This window comes from Candida dubliniensis, chromosome 3 (genome assembly GCF_000026945.1).
Source record: "Candida dubliniensis CD36 chromosome 3, complete sequence".
In the NCBI taxonomy this organism is placed as follows: Eukaryota; Fungi; Ascomycota; class Pichiomycetes; order Serinales; family Debaryomycetaceae; genus Candida; species Candida dubliniensis.
In genome coordinates, this window is record NC_012862.1 from 79,316 (window position 1) to 96,961 (window position 17,646).

The 17,646-nt window shown below is 34.2% G+C and overlaps 5 protein-coding genes across 5 annotated transcripts; 1 reads left to right on the top strand and 4 right to left on the bottom strand. All coding sequences in view use genetic code 12, as the record gives it.

The window, feature by feature from the left end:
* Window positions 1-430: 430 nt before the first annotated feature.
* Window positions 431-1,333, bottom strand: CD36_80500 (increased sodium tolerance protein 1 homologue, putative; the record flags this gene model as incomplete). Its single annotated transcript, XM_002418953.1, has 1 exon — window positions 431-1,333. One exon carries the CDS (start codon window positions 1,331-1,333, stop codon window positions 431-433), a length of 903 nt encoding a protein of 300 aa, XP_002418998.1.
* A 164-nt stretch (window positions 1,334-1,497) lies between these two features.
* CD36_80510 (serine/threonine-protein kinase, putative) lies at window positions 1,498-3,600 on the bottom strand (the record flags this gene model as incomplete). The annotated part of the gene is made up of 1 exon (XM_002418954.1): window positions 1,498-3,600. One exon carries the CDS (start codon window positions 3,598-3,600, stop codon window positions 1,498-1,500), a length of 2,103 nt encoding a protein of 700 aa, XP_002418999.1.
* A 1,482-nt stretch (window positions 3,601-5,082) lies between these two features.
* On the bottom strand, window positions 5,083-6,384 carry CD36_80520 (U3 small nucleolar RNA-associated protein Sof1 homologue, putative; the record flags this gene model as incomplete). Its single annotated transcript, XM_002418955.1, has 1 exon — window positions 5,083-6,384. The coding sequence occupies one exon, from the start codon at window positions 6,382-6,384 to the stop codon at window positions 5,083-5,085; it is 1,302 nt and encodes a 433-aa protein (XP_002419000.1).
* A 666-nt stretch (window positions 6,385-7,050) lies between these two features.
* On the bottom strand, window positions 7,051-8,436 carry CD36_80530 (plasma membrane-associated protein phosphatase, putative; the record flags this gene model as incomplete). The annotated part of the gene is made up of 1 exon (XM_002418956.1): window positions 7,051-8,436. The coding sequence occupies one exon, from the start codon at window positions 8,434-8,436 to the stop codon at window positions 7,051-7,053; it is 1,386 nt and encodes a 461-aa protein (XP_002419001.1).
* A 4,011-nt stretch (window positions 8,437-12,447) lies between these two features.
* Window positions 12,448-16,254, top strand: CD36_80540 (cell wall mannoprotein, putative; the record flags this gene model as incomplete). Its single annotated transcript, XM_002418957.1, has 1 exon — window positions 12,448-16,254. One exon carries the CDS (start codon window positions 12,448-12,450, stop codon window positions 16,252-16,254), a length of 3,807 nt encoding a protein of 1,268 aa, XP_002419002.1.
* Between the last annotated feature and the right edge of the window lie 1,392 nt (window positions 16,255-17,646).

The window sequence follows — 17,646 nt, forward strand, 5'->3', positions numbered from 1 at the left end:
GACAGGTAGTAATATATCACGGTGATTTTAAATAGTGTGTATAGAAGAAATATAATTATTTAAGTAACTTAAGATCTGTTAAATATTCGGAGATTATTGAAGTCCCTGATTTAATAATAATAATGGAACACCGAACGCGTCAAGTGTTGGTGTGACCACTGGAATAAACTCATTTCAAGTCACAACTAATTACGCTTCTGCAAGGATACAAGTCAGGATTCAGCCAAGTTTAGTTTTTTGTTGTTGAATATTGTCTCCGGTGACTAATGCACCATTTAAAATGCAATCAACAATTATCAGCTTTTTTTTTTGTATAGCTCAAACTTATGGGTGTGTTTAAAATACATAAGATAGAGTTATTACTACAAACTTTTTGCACAGTTTTATACTTCTAACATTGAATATGTGAAACAGTAGTGAAATTGTTTGTCTATGGCAGAGTTCCTTTTAATGCAGCAAATCTAGCTTTTAAAGCATCGAAATCAGATTCTTCCTGTATTTTAGGATCGTGATTCTTAAAGACAGGTTTGACTGCCACACCACCCAACGGTTCCGCTAACCCAAATTCTTTCTGTCCTCCATCATCATCATCATCATCATCATTGTCATCATTATTGTTCTTATCACCCGTGGCATTAGTTGCCTCTTCTTCCTTTAATCCACTGTAGGGTACATTATAAGCTCTTGCTATTTCACATAAATACAAGTCGACCAATGTTTCACTTGGCGGTTCAATGTCACATCGTTTAACAACTTTTTCCGGTACTTCTTCGCCATTTTTGTTATCTAATATTGGCTGAGCAAATTCAGGTCCACCAAATTTATATATCAAAATGTCTTTAATTGTGATCAATTCTTTCAATTCTGTATGGTTAGCAGAATAAATAATACTATTAACGGCTTCCTGTAAATTCTTTTCAACTGTAGTTCGTTCTAACAATATCGGTAAACGTGCCAATAATAACTCACAATACAATTCTAAAATCTCCAATAATTCAATATATATGTCATCGCGGATTATGTTTTCTACTCGGATCTTACTACTCGACTCTTTTCCTTGAGATAATAACTCAGATAATTGACGTCTTTGTTGCTTGGTGATGGCAGTTTTCTTCTCCTGGATAAACTTTAATTTACTTATTGCCATTTTCAATGTTGTTTTCAATCTCAATGGATTGAGATGTGGTGGTACTGCAAGTGGTCTAGCCATGATCCAGAAATGGGTTATATGTGAATTATATTGTATTTCAATTGGACTTGGTGGTCTCTCTTTCTGTTGGAGGTAATAATCGTTGTGACTTTTTTTTTTTTTTTTTGCCTCCTCTGTTTGCATTCTCACGTCAGTTCTTGGGCTAGAGCCCTCCCGCTAGCCAAGATCATGTATAGACTTTGCTAAACTGTTTATAGCAGGTATTTATCTATATTTATGAAATAATTCAAACTATAATAACACTAATGTTAACCAAAATAAACTAAATACTTATATGCCTGACCGCCTTAACCTTCTTTTACAATGGTATGCTCATGTGGAGGTACTCCTTTCACCAATACTTCATCGTCATCTTCAATAATATCTAATGTTGCATCAGTTGATTTTGAAACTGATTTAACTGTGCAACACTGAATTTCTTTAATCCACTCATCTTCTAGAATTTCTTCCATGGTTGCTCTTTTCTTTGGGTCAACCTCCAATAATCTTGATATAACCGGTCTAGCAGCATGGGGCAATAATCTCATCAATCTATATGGACCATGAATCTGTTTATGATGTGATTTCTTCTTATCATCCGAACCGTGCTCTGCATCTTTTAGTCTTTGCTTTTCTTCCTCTTCGTGAATTTGTGCCAATTGTTTTTGATATTTAGGATCAGCATCTCGCAAAGCCTCATATTTCTCTTTAAGCTCATTCTTTTTATCTTCAAATTCTTGTAGTTTTTTGTCAATGTCGTTTAATTGTGCCATAATCTCTTCTGCTTGCTCGTCTGTTAAAACAGTAACAGCTTCATTTGACTTTTCCTTGCCAGTAGTGGAAGTAGCATTTGTTCCCAGTTCGGTTTCATGAGAATGATGATGCTGTGGTACACTTTCAGCATCTTTCATTTCTTCATCCTCTTTATATGCATCAGCGTCATTCTTATCACCCTGTTCTTCTTCTAGCTGCTTTTTCCTTTTGTTCAGTCTAACAATTGTATTCTTTAGCTTACGCTGTTGCAACAAAAGTTTATGACATTCATTACTCAAATAATAATCATGGAAGTTATCATCATACATGCAATAAAGACGGAAACTGTTATCCTTTTCTGGGTTAGGTATTTTCCAGGGGAATCTCTTTAAAGTCATACAACAATAAATTATGGCAATAGACCATAAATCCACAGGTTGTGGATTATAGCTATTTGGTGATTTTAAAACTTCTGGAGCCAAGTAAGGATCAGATCCAACAATACCATGGCACGGTTGAATCGAATTGTTACTACCAAACTGTTCATAGGGATACTTGAAAATGACAGCACTACCAAAATCAATAATTTTCAAAATCCCTTCATTCGTTATAACACAATTATCCAATTTCAAATCACGATGCGCCAACCCTAATTTGTGCAAATATGCCACACCTTCAATAATTTGTTTCAAACAACAATTTATTTCTGCTCGAGACATTTCTCCACTCATAACAACTGCAAAAAAATCTATTGGTGCATATTCCATAATCTCAAAATAACGATTGTTTTCATGGATTATATCAATCGTTTTGATGATGTTGGGGTGTCTCAAAGTAGAACCAATACAATACTCAGCAGTACATTTCCTAGTGTAATCCTTTAATGATTCGGTAGATCTTTTGGCTCTGAATTCTTTAACGGCAAATGTCTTAGAGTCACTGGGCCTTGTGATTAATTTGACCGACCCACCAGCTCCACTACCCAACTCTTTGCCAATCTTACCGTACTTTTTCACCAATGGGGAGTTGTCATCCGTGAAGGGATCTCGATTGCTATTAACAGAATGTGAAGCATTGTACAAAAGTTGAGAAGATGTTTGATTGATCAAAGTGGCTAATGAAGTAGATGACTGTTCACGTGATTGTAATGCACTACCGTTTCCTGATCCTGCGCCTGGTGAATGGACCTGGGCCATTGGTGGGGGCGAATGGAGTTGATTGCTATAATGTCCCAAGATACTATGCCCTTCCTTTCTCGGATTTGAAGTTTTCTTTGTTTTGAAGAACTTTTTCAAATCAACAACTGAGCCAGATGATTTTTTATCGGAGTCCTCGCGGTGTAAACCTGATGCATGAGGTTGTGGGGATTGAATTGATGGGACGGTAGTGGCTGTACCGGTATTGGAGTGAATAGGAGAAGGGTTACGATGGTTTGCACTTGAATTAGCTTGATGAGGGTGATGGTTATGATGATGGCCCTCGGATGAATTACTCATGACTGGAGAAGTCAAGGACTCGCCAGATTCATGCTTTCCAATGTGGAACCCTAAAAACTTCCGTGCACTTCCGTGAGAATGGTTTGAAGTTGACAAGGACAATTCGTCATCTTTATCGTGTTTATGTTTTCCAAATAGTTTGAGTTTATGTTTATCTGGCATGATGAATGTTGAGGCAAATAACAAATAGGAGGAATCTGGACCAAAGGATATTTACAAGCAAATCTTGAATAAGCTAAAAAATGATTTAGAATTAAAACAAATTCACAAATATGGAAAGCCTTTATAGTCAATTAGTCATAAAATTGGGACTATGAACAATGTGTGGTAAATGTTGATATTAAGGTGGGAATGGTTGCTATATGATTGGTTAAGGAATTAAAGTACTCTCGTGAGATAAAAAAATGAACAGGCAAAAAAAAAAAAAAAAAGGAAAAAAAGAAGAGGAATATAGAAAAAAAAAAGAAATGTAAGGGAATTCAATTCGGCAGCACACAAACTTAAAACTATAGACAGGAAAAACGGAACGGAACACCCAACAGAAACAAGAGGATTCTATAACTTAAAGTTGTATCAGAGGATATATAATGTATAGTTAGTTTGATTATGAGGCGAAGAAGAATGGTAGAAGATTTCAGTGCCAGCTAACCCAACACTCTATTAATAAGAGAAAATGAAATAGAAACAAAGCAACTACACTATAATCAATTTGGCAAATATAGCCAGTCAGGAATTGTTTTGTTTTTAGATTTCGTTTCAATATTGTAAGCAGTTGCCATACAAACCAACTGAACAATTAACTATAAATACCAATTTGTATTACTGTTTTACTTGAGAAACAAATGATGAACGATGAATTATCTGTGGCAGTTATGTTGTTTTGAGACATCACCTATGTCCCATTCGCTTCACAAAACAACGTAATTTAATTGGTGCAAAAAAAAAAGAAAAAAATTATTGTGCGAGACATTGCAAACTTAAACACATCATGAGACACATCGACATTATTGAATAAACATCAGAAGCCACCACATGGCTTTATTTGATAATGCTAATGAGCCTTTAATTAACGTGTTCATTTGATTGCCTTCTTTTTTTTCTGTTTTTCAAATCCGGTTAATAGACTCAGAGATGTGTTTTCGTACTTTGTTGTCAACTCCATGGGTATTGTTTAACTTTGTGTTTTAACTTTCCCGTGCTGTAAAATCAAATAGAGATTGAATCGCATGTGCATGATGTCAGATACATTGTTAATCGATGATACAAACAATTCAAAATATATACAAAGTAAAGTGATAGGTTTAATGCTAATTCTGAATCGAGAAGTCTATCTCCCATGTACCGTCTTTATAGTTCGGAATGGAACCATTTCTAAGAATAATAGAAAGGCTAATGGATCCCAGACAAACAAAAACAATAGCAATAACACCAGAAATGGCATGTCTGGCAAAGCGATATTTCTTGTATTTTGCAACTGTCTGTAATAACATATAAAACTTACGAATTGGTCGGTTTTCCATCAGATATATCTAAGTGTAATTCTTTCATTTATTAAAACAGTTAAGTATATATGTACCCTAAAACGTACATACACCTCCAATCTCCAACAACAGGGAAAAAATACCTCTTAAATACATTTGTTTCCTACTTTTTACTATAAAGTCTTTTCATATCTTCAGCTTTCTTCACTGGTTTAGGTAAATGACGATGTCTGGCAATTCTATTAATTTCCGGCATATATTTGTACCTTTCTTTCAATTTATCTTGGTATTCTAATTTAGCTCTTTGTCTACTGGATTTGATATTGGATCTTGAGGAAGCATCAGATCTCCACACTCTCAAATTTGTATCGTCTGAGCCACTTATAATGTACTTCGAATCAGTGCTGTACTTAACACTGAACACTTTTTGCATACGTTTGGTATGATAAACATCTTTGGACCTTCCATCCAAGGTCTTCCATAATCTTATTGTTTTATCATAAGATCCAGTCACTAACTCTTGACCTGTTGGAGCAAAATCAACATCCATTATAGCTCCAACATGGCCCTTATACACTTTAAGGGTCTTTTGCAAATTTCTCATATCATAAAGATATCCATTATGATCTTCATTCCCAGTAGCAAAATTGAATGCTTCCATTGGATTCCATGTAATACAATTATTTCTCAAACTTGTAACTACTTTATGTACAGGGGTATTGGTTCTAATATCATACAACACAATTGAATTGTCTGATCCTGAGCTGGCAATTATATTTGTTTCTGTTTGGTTGAATTTAACTGTGCCCACATTATCTGCACCCCATGATAAATCGGAAATGTGTTTTGATCGATTCACATCCCATAATTGTATAGTGGCACCTCCAGTGACAAATAAATCGTCATCACGATGATGATCAATACCTTTGAATGAATGCTCACCAATAAATGTTTTCAATAATCCACCACTGGTTTTTCCTTCAAGTAGATTACTATTGTTATGATATATTTCATCAACATCATCATTAACTTTAACATCAAAATCATCACTATTGACAGACCATATTTTGATTGTTTTATCATCTCCACAACTATACATCTTGTTAGCATATATGCAAATCCCACTTACCATTCCGTAATGGGCTTTAAAACTAGCTGTTTCTAATCGATCAGTCAAATTCCAATATTTGATTATACCATCTCCTGATCCACTAGCAATTTGATTAGTAGCTTGATAATTCTTAGCTATAAAATATACCCCATCTCTATGACCATCACCTAATTGTCCAATAAATGGTTGAGCAAACATCCGTTCTAATTTAGTTGCTTGTAATGCTCGAGTATACTCTCTAGCACGTTCAAAAGGATGCAAGGCGGGATTCAAGTTACGAGGCAATGCTGATTCTTGAGTGTTTTTCACTGGTATATATGTGTCAGATGATCTGCTTATTGTTTTAACTTTCATTGTGTGTATTATGGAACGTTGAATGTATGGTTGGCAAGTTAGTTGTTAAAGGTACTTTTTGGGTCATCTCATTGGAATTTTATTTTTTTTTTTTTGGTTTGTTTGTTTCATGCTATTTGTATACAGGTACCTACTAATTCACAAATATTGTGAACCTGACCATGTCTCTTGTTCTGGTACAATTGGGCATAATATAATACGTACTAGAAAATTAATTAATACATTATGGCTACTATTTATATATATATAGACTAATATGCTTGTGTGAGTGCCGAAATAATTTAAAATTATGATACATTAGTTAAACAAAATAGGTAAATAAAAATAATAATGAGAATATCAGTATTATTCTTGAGAATTGTTGCAATTGGAAATATTAAAATTCACTTTGCCATGTACAACATCTTCCAGATTATAAAACTAGCTATTATAGCAACAAATTAGTAGAATTCTACTCAAAGGTATGATCTTATCAAAAATATTGATATGAAACTTTGCTGGGGAGGGAATTCAAATAAGATTAGGGTGAATAATTAAGCAGTATGATGGTGTAACGGTGTATAAACAATCTATCATCTTTCTTTTGAAACGCAATAATAAAACTAGTAAAACAAGAAATATATGAATGGCTGGTTTAGGTGGTTGCCCCCTTTTTTTTTTTTTTCTCTATAAGGATATATCTAAAACCAATCCAACATCATCGACAATTGGTTTTGCTAAATCTTCCAAAAATGGAATCAAATCTAACAATTCGTTATCATGCAGATCACTGAACCAACTACTGATAGGTATAGAATGATCAGGGTGGAATATATATGATGCTGGTGAATTATCAATTATTATGGTATCTTCTAAGGGACGACCAATTTGTGATAAATTTTTTATAAAATTGCCTTGATAATTGTAGCAAGAATCTCGAAACAATCGATGATGTACCGAGTTGTATAAATCTAGCTTGTCTAATAGTGGATCACCATATTTCAGTACTGATGCTGTGAAAACAACAACTTCGTATAGTTTGCCCATTTTTTGTAAAAATTCATCAACGCCCGGTCTTTTCACAACATAAACATGATGTATTTGATTATCTATCTCGACTGGTATGACAAAATCGGCACTCCGTAAGTATTTGAAACTTGAATGTACCAAAGTTTCATCAAGATCTAATATAAGACACTTTTTGTTACCAAAATTCTTATCTTTTTTACCCAATAAAAACCCTGTTTCTGCATTGAATGCTTGACCATCTTGTAATTTAGTCAAATCTTCGAGTGAATCATCATCGTCGATGTCCTCTTCTTCATCTTCTTCTTCATCTTCTTCTTCCTCATCGTCATCGTTATCGTTATTATCGTCATCTTCACCATTGCTGGCTTCATTCTTTTTCACGTTGCGATTCTCGTTTTGATAGGTACTGCTTGAGTTCGTGTTTGTATGCGTGCCTCCATTCTCTGGCACTTGAGTTATTATATCACTAGTATTAATTTTAGTATTATTAGTGTCAGTTTTGGTTGTATCATTACTAGACTTTGGTGTGTTATTATTTGACTCATCATTCGTATTAGCTATGGTTTCAATTTCATTTATCGATTGATCATCATCTAATAGATCTTTTTTGGATGGTTTCAATGCGTCAACTTCATCTTCCTCATCTTCATCTTCATCTTCATCCCCAATCACATCAATATCGTTATCTTTTATTAAATCGGAATTGTGATCATTAATACTTGCGTTCTTTCCATGTCGCCCTGAAGTGGTTTTTGAAGGCAGTTTAGATGTATTTGTCGTTGGTGTTCTTGTTTTTGTTGTTGTAGTAGTAGTAGTAGTAGTAGTAGTAGCTTTGGTTGTCTCGGTTGTATTTATCTTTTTTGCCTTGTCTTGCTGATTATTCCGCGATGAGTTTCCCTTCAAACTTGCAGATGTCACAGCTGCATTACTTTTCTTGGATGTGGTTGTTGCAACACCATTGGATGTAGATGGATGATGTATCTTGTCATCGTTATCATCTTTCGACTCTATCGAGCAACAAAGCAACGACGAAAGTAATCCCATGTCAATTAAATATCAAATATGGAAAAAAATAAATAAATAAATAAATAAAGAAAAAGAAAATTCACGTCTATAAGTTTAAATTATAGGAAGAAATGCAAATTGGATGGGAAAGTAAAAAAAAAGAAAATTTAAATAACTCTGAACTTTGTTTTCTTTTTTTTTTTTCTTCTTCTTTTGATTTTTTTGGGTTTTCTGTTTTTTCCTCTTCTTTCTTCTTCTTGTAGTAGTAGTACTAAAAAAATATATTATAAAATACAAGCTTACGGCTAAATTTCAGTTTCAAGTTCTCGTTTTGATTCTTATTTGACGTGGTGGGACCCAGAGCCAACGGAAATAGATGCGATTCTTTTTCTTTTTATTTAATTCTAATAATGAAATAGAGTTGTGTTGTTATATTATGACGATGAATAATGATGTCCCCTTCAATGGCCCCCTTATACTAAATACTGATAATGACTGTAGTGATGTCAAAATGTGATAAAAGATAATTGAAATTTGGTTTGATGAGCAGACAGAAAGTAACCCCCCAAAGAAAAAAGAAAAAAAGAGAACCAGGAAAATAGAAAAAGTATGAAATATTTGAAATTAAGATTGTTCTCGAATATATTAATTTAACTTTGTTAATCTTCTTTTTGGTTTATTTTTTTTTTTTTATCTTTTGCTATTTTTATTTAATTATTCGGGGGAGGAGGAAATTACTTGGTTGGTTGGATGCCACAATTAGTATTTGGGAATGAAACGTTGACTAAAAATGAATCTAGAATAGAGACTAGGCTCCATGGACATATAAAATTATATATATATATATGTTTGGGTCTGTTTGAAGTAAAGTATTGTTTGGTTGAAATTGATACCTAATACTAATAGCTGGGAGGGAGAGGGAGGATCTCGGTTTAAATTGTTGTTGTTGTTGTAGTTGGTGATAGTTTGAACTGAATGTAGCAACAAAGGATTGTTTGTTCGTCCTCTTTTTTTCTTAGCGTTATTTTCTGGCTCTCTTTTTTTGTATTTTCGACACTACCTATTTGTTGATAATGTCGTGTGTGACATTTACGATACTTTGAACGACATCTCAGAAACAATGAGAGTTTCACTTTACATGAACTAACTCAAACGAGAGTTTACAAGGAAAGCTAGGCCATATATGTTAGGATAGTCTCATGCTCATTTGTCTTTATAACATATATATCTGTTTGGAAAAGGAGTGTAGGCAATTGTGACTCTACGTATAAGAAAAATGGATTCATAACATGGCAGTCGATTTACAATCATGTTGACTTTGTACTTTCAAATTGAAATTCTCGATTAGTTTATGGACTCATCTGTTTTCAAAACTGAAAAGAATCCAAAGCAAAAACTATGGATTTGCTTGGGTAGAATGGCCAAACTAACGGGATCAATAATTTTGTTTACGTAACTGAAATATCCGTAATTTCTTCATCAGTATCATTGGGGTAGTCCATGGTTGTTTCTGCAATAAAATATTTTTGTCCAAATTTGGGCTCAACTAGGTTACTAAACTTCTGTTTAAATTAAAATAATTTGCACCTATAACAGATCAAAAAACTATTAGACATCCTTTATTACCGTCACAAACTTTGAGTGTTTCTAGCAATATCTCGTATTTCAAAATATATCTATCCACCCAAGTTTATGGTAAAATACAATCAATATTTAAAAATAATTTCGTTACAACCAACGAATATTACAAGAGATGTAGTTAATGAAAAAGCATGCTTTCTTCTCTATGCTCTGTTCACTTATTATATGAAATTATTACTATAGTCGACATATTTTAACGTCAATTAAGAGAACAACTGACCAAACAATCATGTAGTTTCAACTATTTTTTTTGGTAGCGCTCAAAGTTTCAAGTACAACAAGAGTTCTGCCTGCTTTGAAATGCCAAATAGCGTAGTCTGATGTTTCAACACAAAGTCTTTTTAAATCAGAACGGAAAATAAGAGATTTAGGTAAACATTTCATAGCATTAGTAAACTCTTGGCGTTTTTGGATTGGTAAAATATCTCATATCTTGTTAATTGCAAGAGTGTTAAACTTAATACAATACACATTCTGAAAATGAATGGTTTCTTTTTTTGCAAGCGTACAAAACAGGGTTATAAATTATAACCCAATTACTAAATGTGCTTTACAATAGCTTAGAGAAGCAAAGACCGCTTTGATGTACATCACAATTTACACGAATAAATCCCTCAACAACAACAAACGAATTGATTTGTTACCAGTACTCGGTATGAAAATCAATCTTATATCCGAACCCAGTGTTCTGTTTGTGTCGTTTATTTGTTTACCTTTAAAAATTTCCTATACAAAGATTGAATATAGGAAATGTTCACGGTCAAAAGGATATTAATTGTTACTCTTAAACAATGTAAAGAAGAAAAAAAAAATTTGAATAAATAAAGGGTAGAACAATTGAGTTTATTACTTACATTGTCATTTTTTCTTATTATTTGTTTTTTTTTTTTTGCAGAATAAACACGAGAAAACAACAATCACAGTACTAGTAAATAGACGAGAGATGATAAACTAAAATACAATCATTAAACCAAACATGAACGTACAAAGAAAAAGACTAGAGAGGCGTTATAGGCAATCGCATTAATTAATTACCGATCCCTGTCTGTAATTAAAGAAAACAAATTATTTTATACTTTCTAATTCTAGTTCCTTTTAAAGAATGCATGACATCAAGATCTAGTTTTTAGTTTGATCAGTAGTAGTAGGTAGTTAGATGTATCTAGAACGCTACAGATAAAATTTTTCAAAAGCAAAATATGACAAAACGATCATGTCCAGTATATTTCTTTGAGGGTATTTCATTTGGCCCTTTTTTTTTTTTCATCTTTGTCCAACAGTAGTATTAGTGTCATTATTGTTTTAGACGAATAATTGGTTTTGTATTCACCAGAAGATTTAGCAAATTTGAAACAGGAAGATTTATGGGCCCACCCAACATTTTGCGACAATGGGACCCATAAAAGCAATGTTTACCATGTTCAATACTGTGAACAATTGATTACACCCATTGGTACAATAATAGAAACACAATCACCAAAAAAAAAAAAAAAAGAAAACAAAAAAAATTTCAATTCCATCGGCAAAGAGTGAAAAGAGAAATAAATTACTCTTTTGCCTCAAGGTTATACCACATTGAAAGTGCTCTTATTCCCCGTTACTTCATTATTGTCTGTATGGTTCTTTCCAAACAAAGTGTTCAATTGATTATTTCACATCCACAAAATAAGCCAATCATTGGGAAATGTTTGCAGACACTTGGCAATTGGTACATGACAATGAGAACGCGCTAAATAGAAACGCAAGTGTGGCCTTTATGGCCTTTAATATTCGATTAGTAAAAGCTAGAGTACGAAATGGTTAGTTAAAATCACGGAATCTCCAAACAGCTTGCCTTCATGATTAAAACTCACTTTTTTTTGTTTCTGAAAATAAAGGGTTAAATATCAAGGGTTACAAGGGTCTAGCTAACTATCTAGTAAAAATTTCTGTTGAGATTTCTTCGTATTAGATACGCATTATCTTGCAGAATCACCAGAATACGTGCCAAATTGAAATTTCTTTGCAAGAAAAGTAACACCATACTTTGTTCAGTATATTCACAATATCCAAATTATGTACTTACAATAATGCTTTGTTTGTTTCAGAAAGTAATTTTAAAAAAAGATTCTTTGACACTAAATCTGCTAGAGATGATGAAGGCTGCGTTAACTATTGTGATATAATATTCAAACCTATGAAGAAAAGAGAATCAATTTGCAGCTTTTACGAGCAAAACTTCCAGGAATATCGTAAACAATATGTTTCATATAATTTTTGGACCATATGTTTCTTTATGGCAAATATATACGCTAAACATTTGATTATTTAAACAGCTCTGTTTTCCCTATGAAGATTTGGATTTAGTATTAGTTTTGGTTCTTGTTTCTTTTTTAGGGTATTCTAGTCATCAAAAAAGTTTTTGTTCCAATGTTGTTAAAAAACTTTGTTTTCCTATTCATTGCAACAGCAACCACTGTGTTTGCTAGTTACGATGTTTCTAGCTCATTAATTCATTATCATGATTTCGACTTTAATGTCGGTGATATTTCCATTCGGAATGGTGCATCATTTTCATTAGTTAATACTTTCGATTGTCTTTTTAAAGGAGATCTTACCATTGAAGAAAAATCCAAGTTATACATTACATCTACTGGTAGAGCTTTATTACTCAATGTCGCTGGATTATTCAACAAAGTTAAAAATGATGGTTTATTGGTTATCAACACTATCGAGTCTTATGCTGCAGCCATTTGTAACATTTTTGGTGCTTCATTCGTTAACACTGGTGATGCTATCTTTGCTTTCCAAGGGAAATGGTTGCCACCAATTATTGCCTTTACTGCTCAACAATGGCAGAATTATGGACGTGTGCATATTTTTCAAAAGTTCCCCTCAAAGGCTTTGGCTATCTTGGGTCGTTTTGGTGGCTCAATTGAAAACTATGGTACTCTTTGTTTTACCAATCTGATTTTTAAACAAGTAACTACCATCGATGGTAGTGGTTGTATTGCCTTAGAGAAGAGCTCGTCATTTTTCATTGAAAATTCGTTGTTCCCAATTGATAAAGAACAGGTTATATACATGGGTGAAGGTAATCCAAGTATACAAGTTGTTGCAACAACATTCCCACAAACATTTAAAGTTGCTAACTTTGGTGGTAACGGTGCTCATAAAATTGGATTGAATTTACCTTTATTGAACTTACCACTTCTTAATAAACGTGGTTGGTCTTATAATGAAAGGACTGGTATTTTGACATTGAAAGTTACTGATTTACTTACCCAAAATTTTGATATTGGTCTTGGTTACGATCCTTCTAAATTTGAACTTTGTTCCGATGAATCTGTTGGATTCCTTTTTGTTTTCCATGGTGCTATTAAATATAATGGTCCAGCCCCAAATCCGGGCAGACCATCCATTTGTCAAGTTTGTCCAGGACTTCATCCTGCTCCAGGTGCTGAACCAACTACTTCAACCAACTCTATCACTACAACCAAAACTGATGGTTCCATTTGTACTGAAATTGATGCTGTTGTTGTTTCTTCTGATCAATCTGGATCCTGGTATACAAGTACTTCTGGTATTAGCACTGTCTGCGGTGCCACATCTGAAGCTCCTATTCCAAACCCTCGAGTTACTATCACCACTACTTGGACCCAAGTCACTACTGCTACCGTCACTGAATCTGGTACCAAGACTGACACTGTGATTGTCCAAGTCCCATATACCCCAAATCCTCAAGTTACTGTCACTACTACTTGGACTGGAACCTATGTTACTGCAAGTACTATTACTGGTGATAAAACCGATACTGTTATTGTTGATGTCCCAGAAACTACCACTTCTTGTTTAACTACAACTAATACTTGGACTGGAGAATACATAACCACCATTACCACTTCTGGTTGGGTCATTATTGAAATTCCAACTGAAAGTGTTGCCACCTATGTTTACACAGACTCACAAGTGACACCTACTAAAGCTACTGCTACATCTGAAGTTACTGCTGTAACAAGTGCAACTACTGGTAATGATAACACTGCTTCTGCAACTGGTGCTACTGGCAACAACAACAACAATGATTCTACAACTGGTGCTACCGGTAATGAAAAGAATAAATCCACACCTTCCACTGCAGGTAATGTCAACACTGCTGCCACCACTACTACTGGTAACGGAAACAATGATTCTACAACTGGTGCTACTGGCAACAACAACAACAATGATTCTACAACTGGTGCTACCGGTAATGAAAAGAATAAATCCACACCTTCCACTGCAGGTAATGTCAACACTGCTGCCACCACTACTACTGGTAACGGAAACAATGATTCTACAACTGGAGCTACTGGAAACAACAACATTGATTCTACAACTGGTGCTACCGGTAATGAAAAGAATAAATCCCCACCTTCCACTGCAGGTAATGTCAACACTGCTGCCACAACTACTACTGGTAACGGAAACAATGATTCTGCAACTACTACTGGTAATGTCAACACCGATTCTACCACTAATACTGGAAACAACAACAACATTGATTCTACAACTGGTGCTACTGGTAATAACAATAGTGCTTCTACAACTGCCACTACTGATAATGTGAACACTGCTTCTACTACTGGTGCTACTGGTAAAGATAACAATGATTCTGCAACTACTACTGGTAATGTCAACACTGCTTCTACCACTAATACTGGAAACAACAACAACAATGATTCCACAACTGGTGCTACTGGAAACAACAACAATGATTCTACAACTGGAGCTACTGGCAACAACAACAACAATGATTCCACAACTGGTGCTACAGGTAACACTTTATCCACGGTCACTACTGGTAACGATAACACAGCTTCCACTACTGGTGCTACTGGTAATGACAATAGTGCTTCTACAGCTTCCACTACTGATAATGTGAACACTGCTTCTGCAACTGGTGCTACTGGTAAAGGTAACAATGATTCTGCAACTACTACTGGTAATGTCAACACTGCTTCTACCACTAATACTGGAAACAACAACAACATTGATTCTACAACTGGTGCTACTGGTAATAACAATAGTGCTTCTACAACTGCCACTACTGATAATGTGAACATTGCTTCTGCAACTGGTGCTACTGGTAAAGATAACAATGATTCTGCAACTACTACTGGTAATGTCAACACTGCTTCTACCACTAATACTGGCAACAACAACATTGATTCTACAACTGGTGCCCCAACAACCAGTGATTTTAGTGGCTCTACAGAATCTCAATCCAGAGAAACCAAACATACCAAATCAAAGAACACCGAGACACATAAAACCAAATTGACAGAAACAAGCACTTCTTTGGCTGCCATTTCATCATCTCTGGAATTCCCCTTTGAAAATACTTCAAATCTGATTTGTCAATGTACTCCAGTGACCGTCACCAAATATATCCCTCAGTCGAACATCCCAGAAAATACTGAATCTACAACTCAATCTACTTCTGCTTTAACTCCTGCAACAAGTCAAGAAATAGCTTCCCAGCCTTCTTTCCATAGCAAAGTTGAATCCACTACTGTTGTCTCGTCTGCAACAAGTCAAGAAATAGCTTCCCAGCCTTCTTTCCATCGCAAAGTTGAATCCACTAATGTCGTCTCATCTGCAACAAATCAAGAATCAACCACTAACTTCTCTTCAGAAACCGATGTTCAGTCAAGTTCTCAATTTGTCACTCCTACTAATGCTGTTCATTCTTCATTATCAACAGAATACTACACTACTGGTGTCACTTCTTACTACACAAGCTATGTCACTGTTACTGCTGAAACAACCAAAGTCGTCACCTTGACTTCTTGTGCTAATGATGTTTGTCATAAAACAACTGCAACAACTGGTGTCACTGTTGTCACACTCAGTACTTCTGATATCCAAACTGTCCTTACAACTTATGCTCCATTGACTCAAACAGTGACTTTGGGAATCACTGGTTCAGCAACTTTTGATTTAGGTTGTCCAACCGGCCACTTTGGTTACAAGGGCTACATTGGAAAAGGTGTTGAAATTAGTCCAAACGGAATAAAGGCTAATGCCAATGCTGGTTTTAATGTTGGTTTTGACGCAATCAAACGTGACCAAAAAGTGGTAAACTCCACTAATGTCACTGTTCAATCTTCTAAGAATGCTGGTGCTATTAATTCCATCTATAGCAGTATTGAACTCTTATGTGCTGTTACAGCTATTATGGCTTTAATTTTTTAAAGAAAAGAAATTTAATCGAAATAATTCACCTTATTAATTGCTATATGATATTTAAAAATAAATATTAAATAGTCACGTATACCTTTTTCTGAATATTTTGTGAAATACACTTCAATATATGAACACTAAAATATAGTTTATCCTATCACAAGTTATTTTAAGAGTTATGATATAGTAGCTTGAAGTCACAATATTACAAATAGTGGCTTAAAAATTAAATACACAAACACGATACAACGATTGGGGTCAATCATTTCAGTGTCACGTTTTCGAGTTATCAAATTCAGGAAAGATCAAGAGTTGACCAGAGATTAATAGTCAATATTTGTATAAAGATTTTTGGTATGTTGTTTTTAATAAACTAATTTAAGACCCATTGGTTGTACCTACTATTAAGATTGGAATTAGCTATTTTAGTTAATCGAAACTGAAATAAGCAATTGACCGGTGACAAATTCCTCATGGTCAAATATCCCAGTGAACAAATTTACACTTATTACCTCTATAAAACCAATAAACAAATTTCAATTGATGTTGTTAATATACTTTGATTGTATTATTGACAAATAGGGTGGTCATCAAGAAGTTGTTGCAGCAAAATTGGGCATTGAGCACTTACATTCTATAGATTTTTTTAACCCCCTTTGCCTCGGCAGTCGTGTAATTTTGTAATCTAAATAATTGTTCATGCACGAGTAGAATGTTTCATTTAGTTAAGAAAGCAATTAAAAAAATAGCTTCAAAATAATTAATATTATGATCACTTAAATTAAAGAATGATTAGATATTGCAAAATAGCTTAGGTTGGTAGAATATATGTTTGGAATGTAAAAACACCCCATGTTTGCGTAATTTCAATTACCACTAACCCTACTTAATCGCAACCCTGCTATCCTGCATATGTAGTCATAATTAAGGACAAAGAAAAAACAAAAACCCGCCTCTAATAGACCAATTTTGGAATTGGTACATCATCTTGACGTATCCCTGGCAATATCTTGATGAAGTAGTGATGTCAACCTCGGAAGAGATGTAGAGCATAGTTATGTTCTCCTGCCCCCTATCTGTTGACAAGTTTAACTTAAAATCTACAAGATATATTAACCTCAGCGTATAAAGATATATAAAGTTTTGTTCAGGGTTCGGGGGTGCTAACTTGTAACATGAATAGAATAATCGTCTTCTGGTGTAACGACCACACGATTTGCTGATTCGGAATTAACTATACCATGACCGTATCACGGATTTACAAAATTAATGGATTTGCTATCCTGTGATAAAAATTGTCCAACCAAAAAATCTAATCATCACTCGTACTCCACATATAGGAAAATCCCTCTATTAGAAAACCAAATCAAGCAATTATTATCAAGTTGTGTATTGAGTATTTTA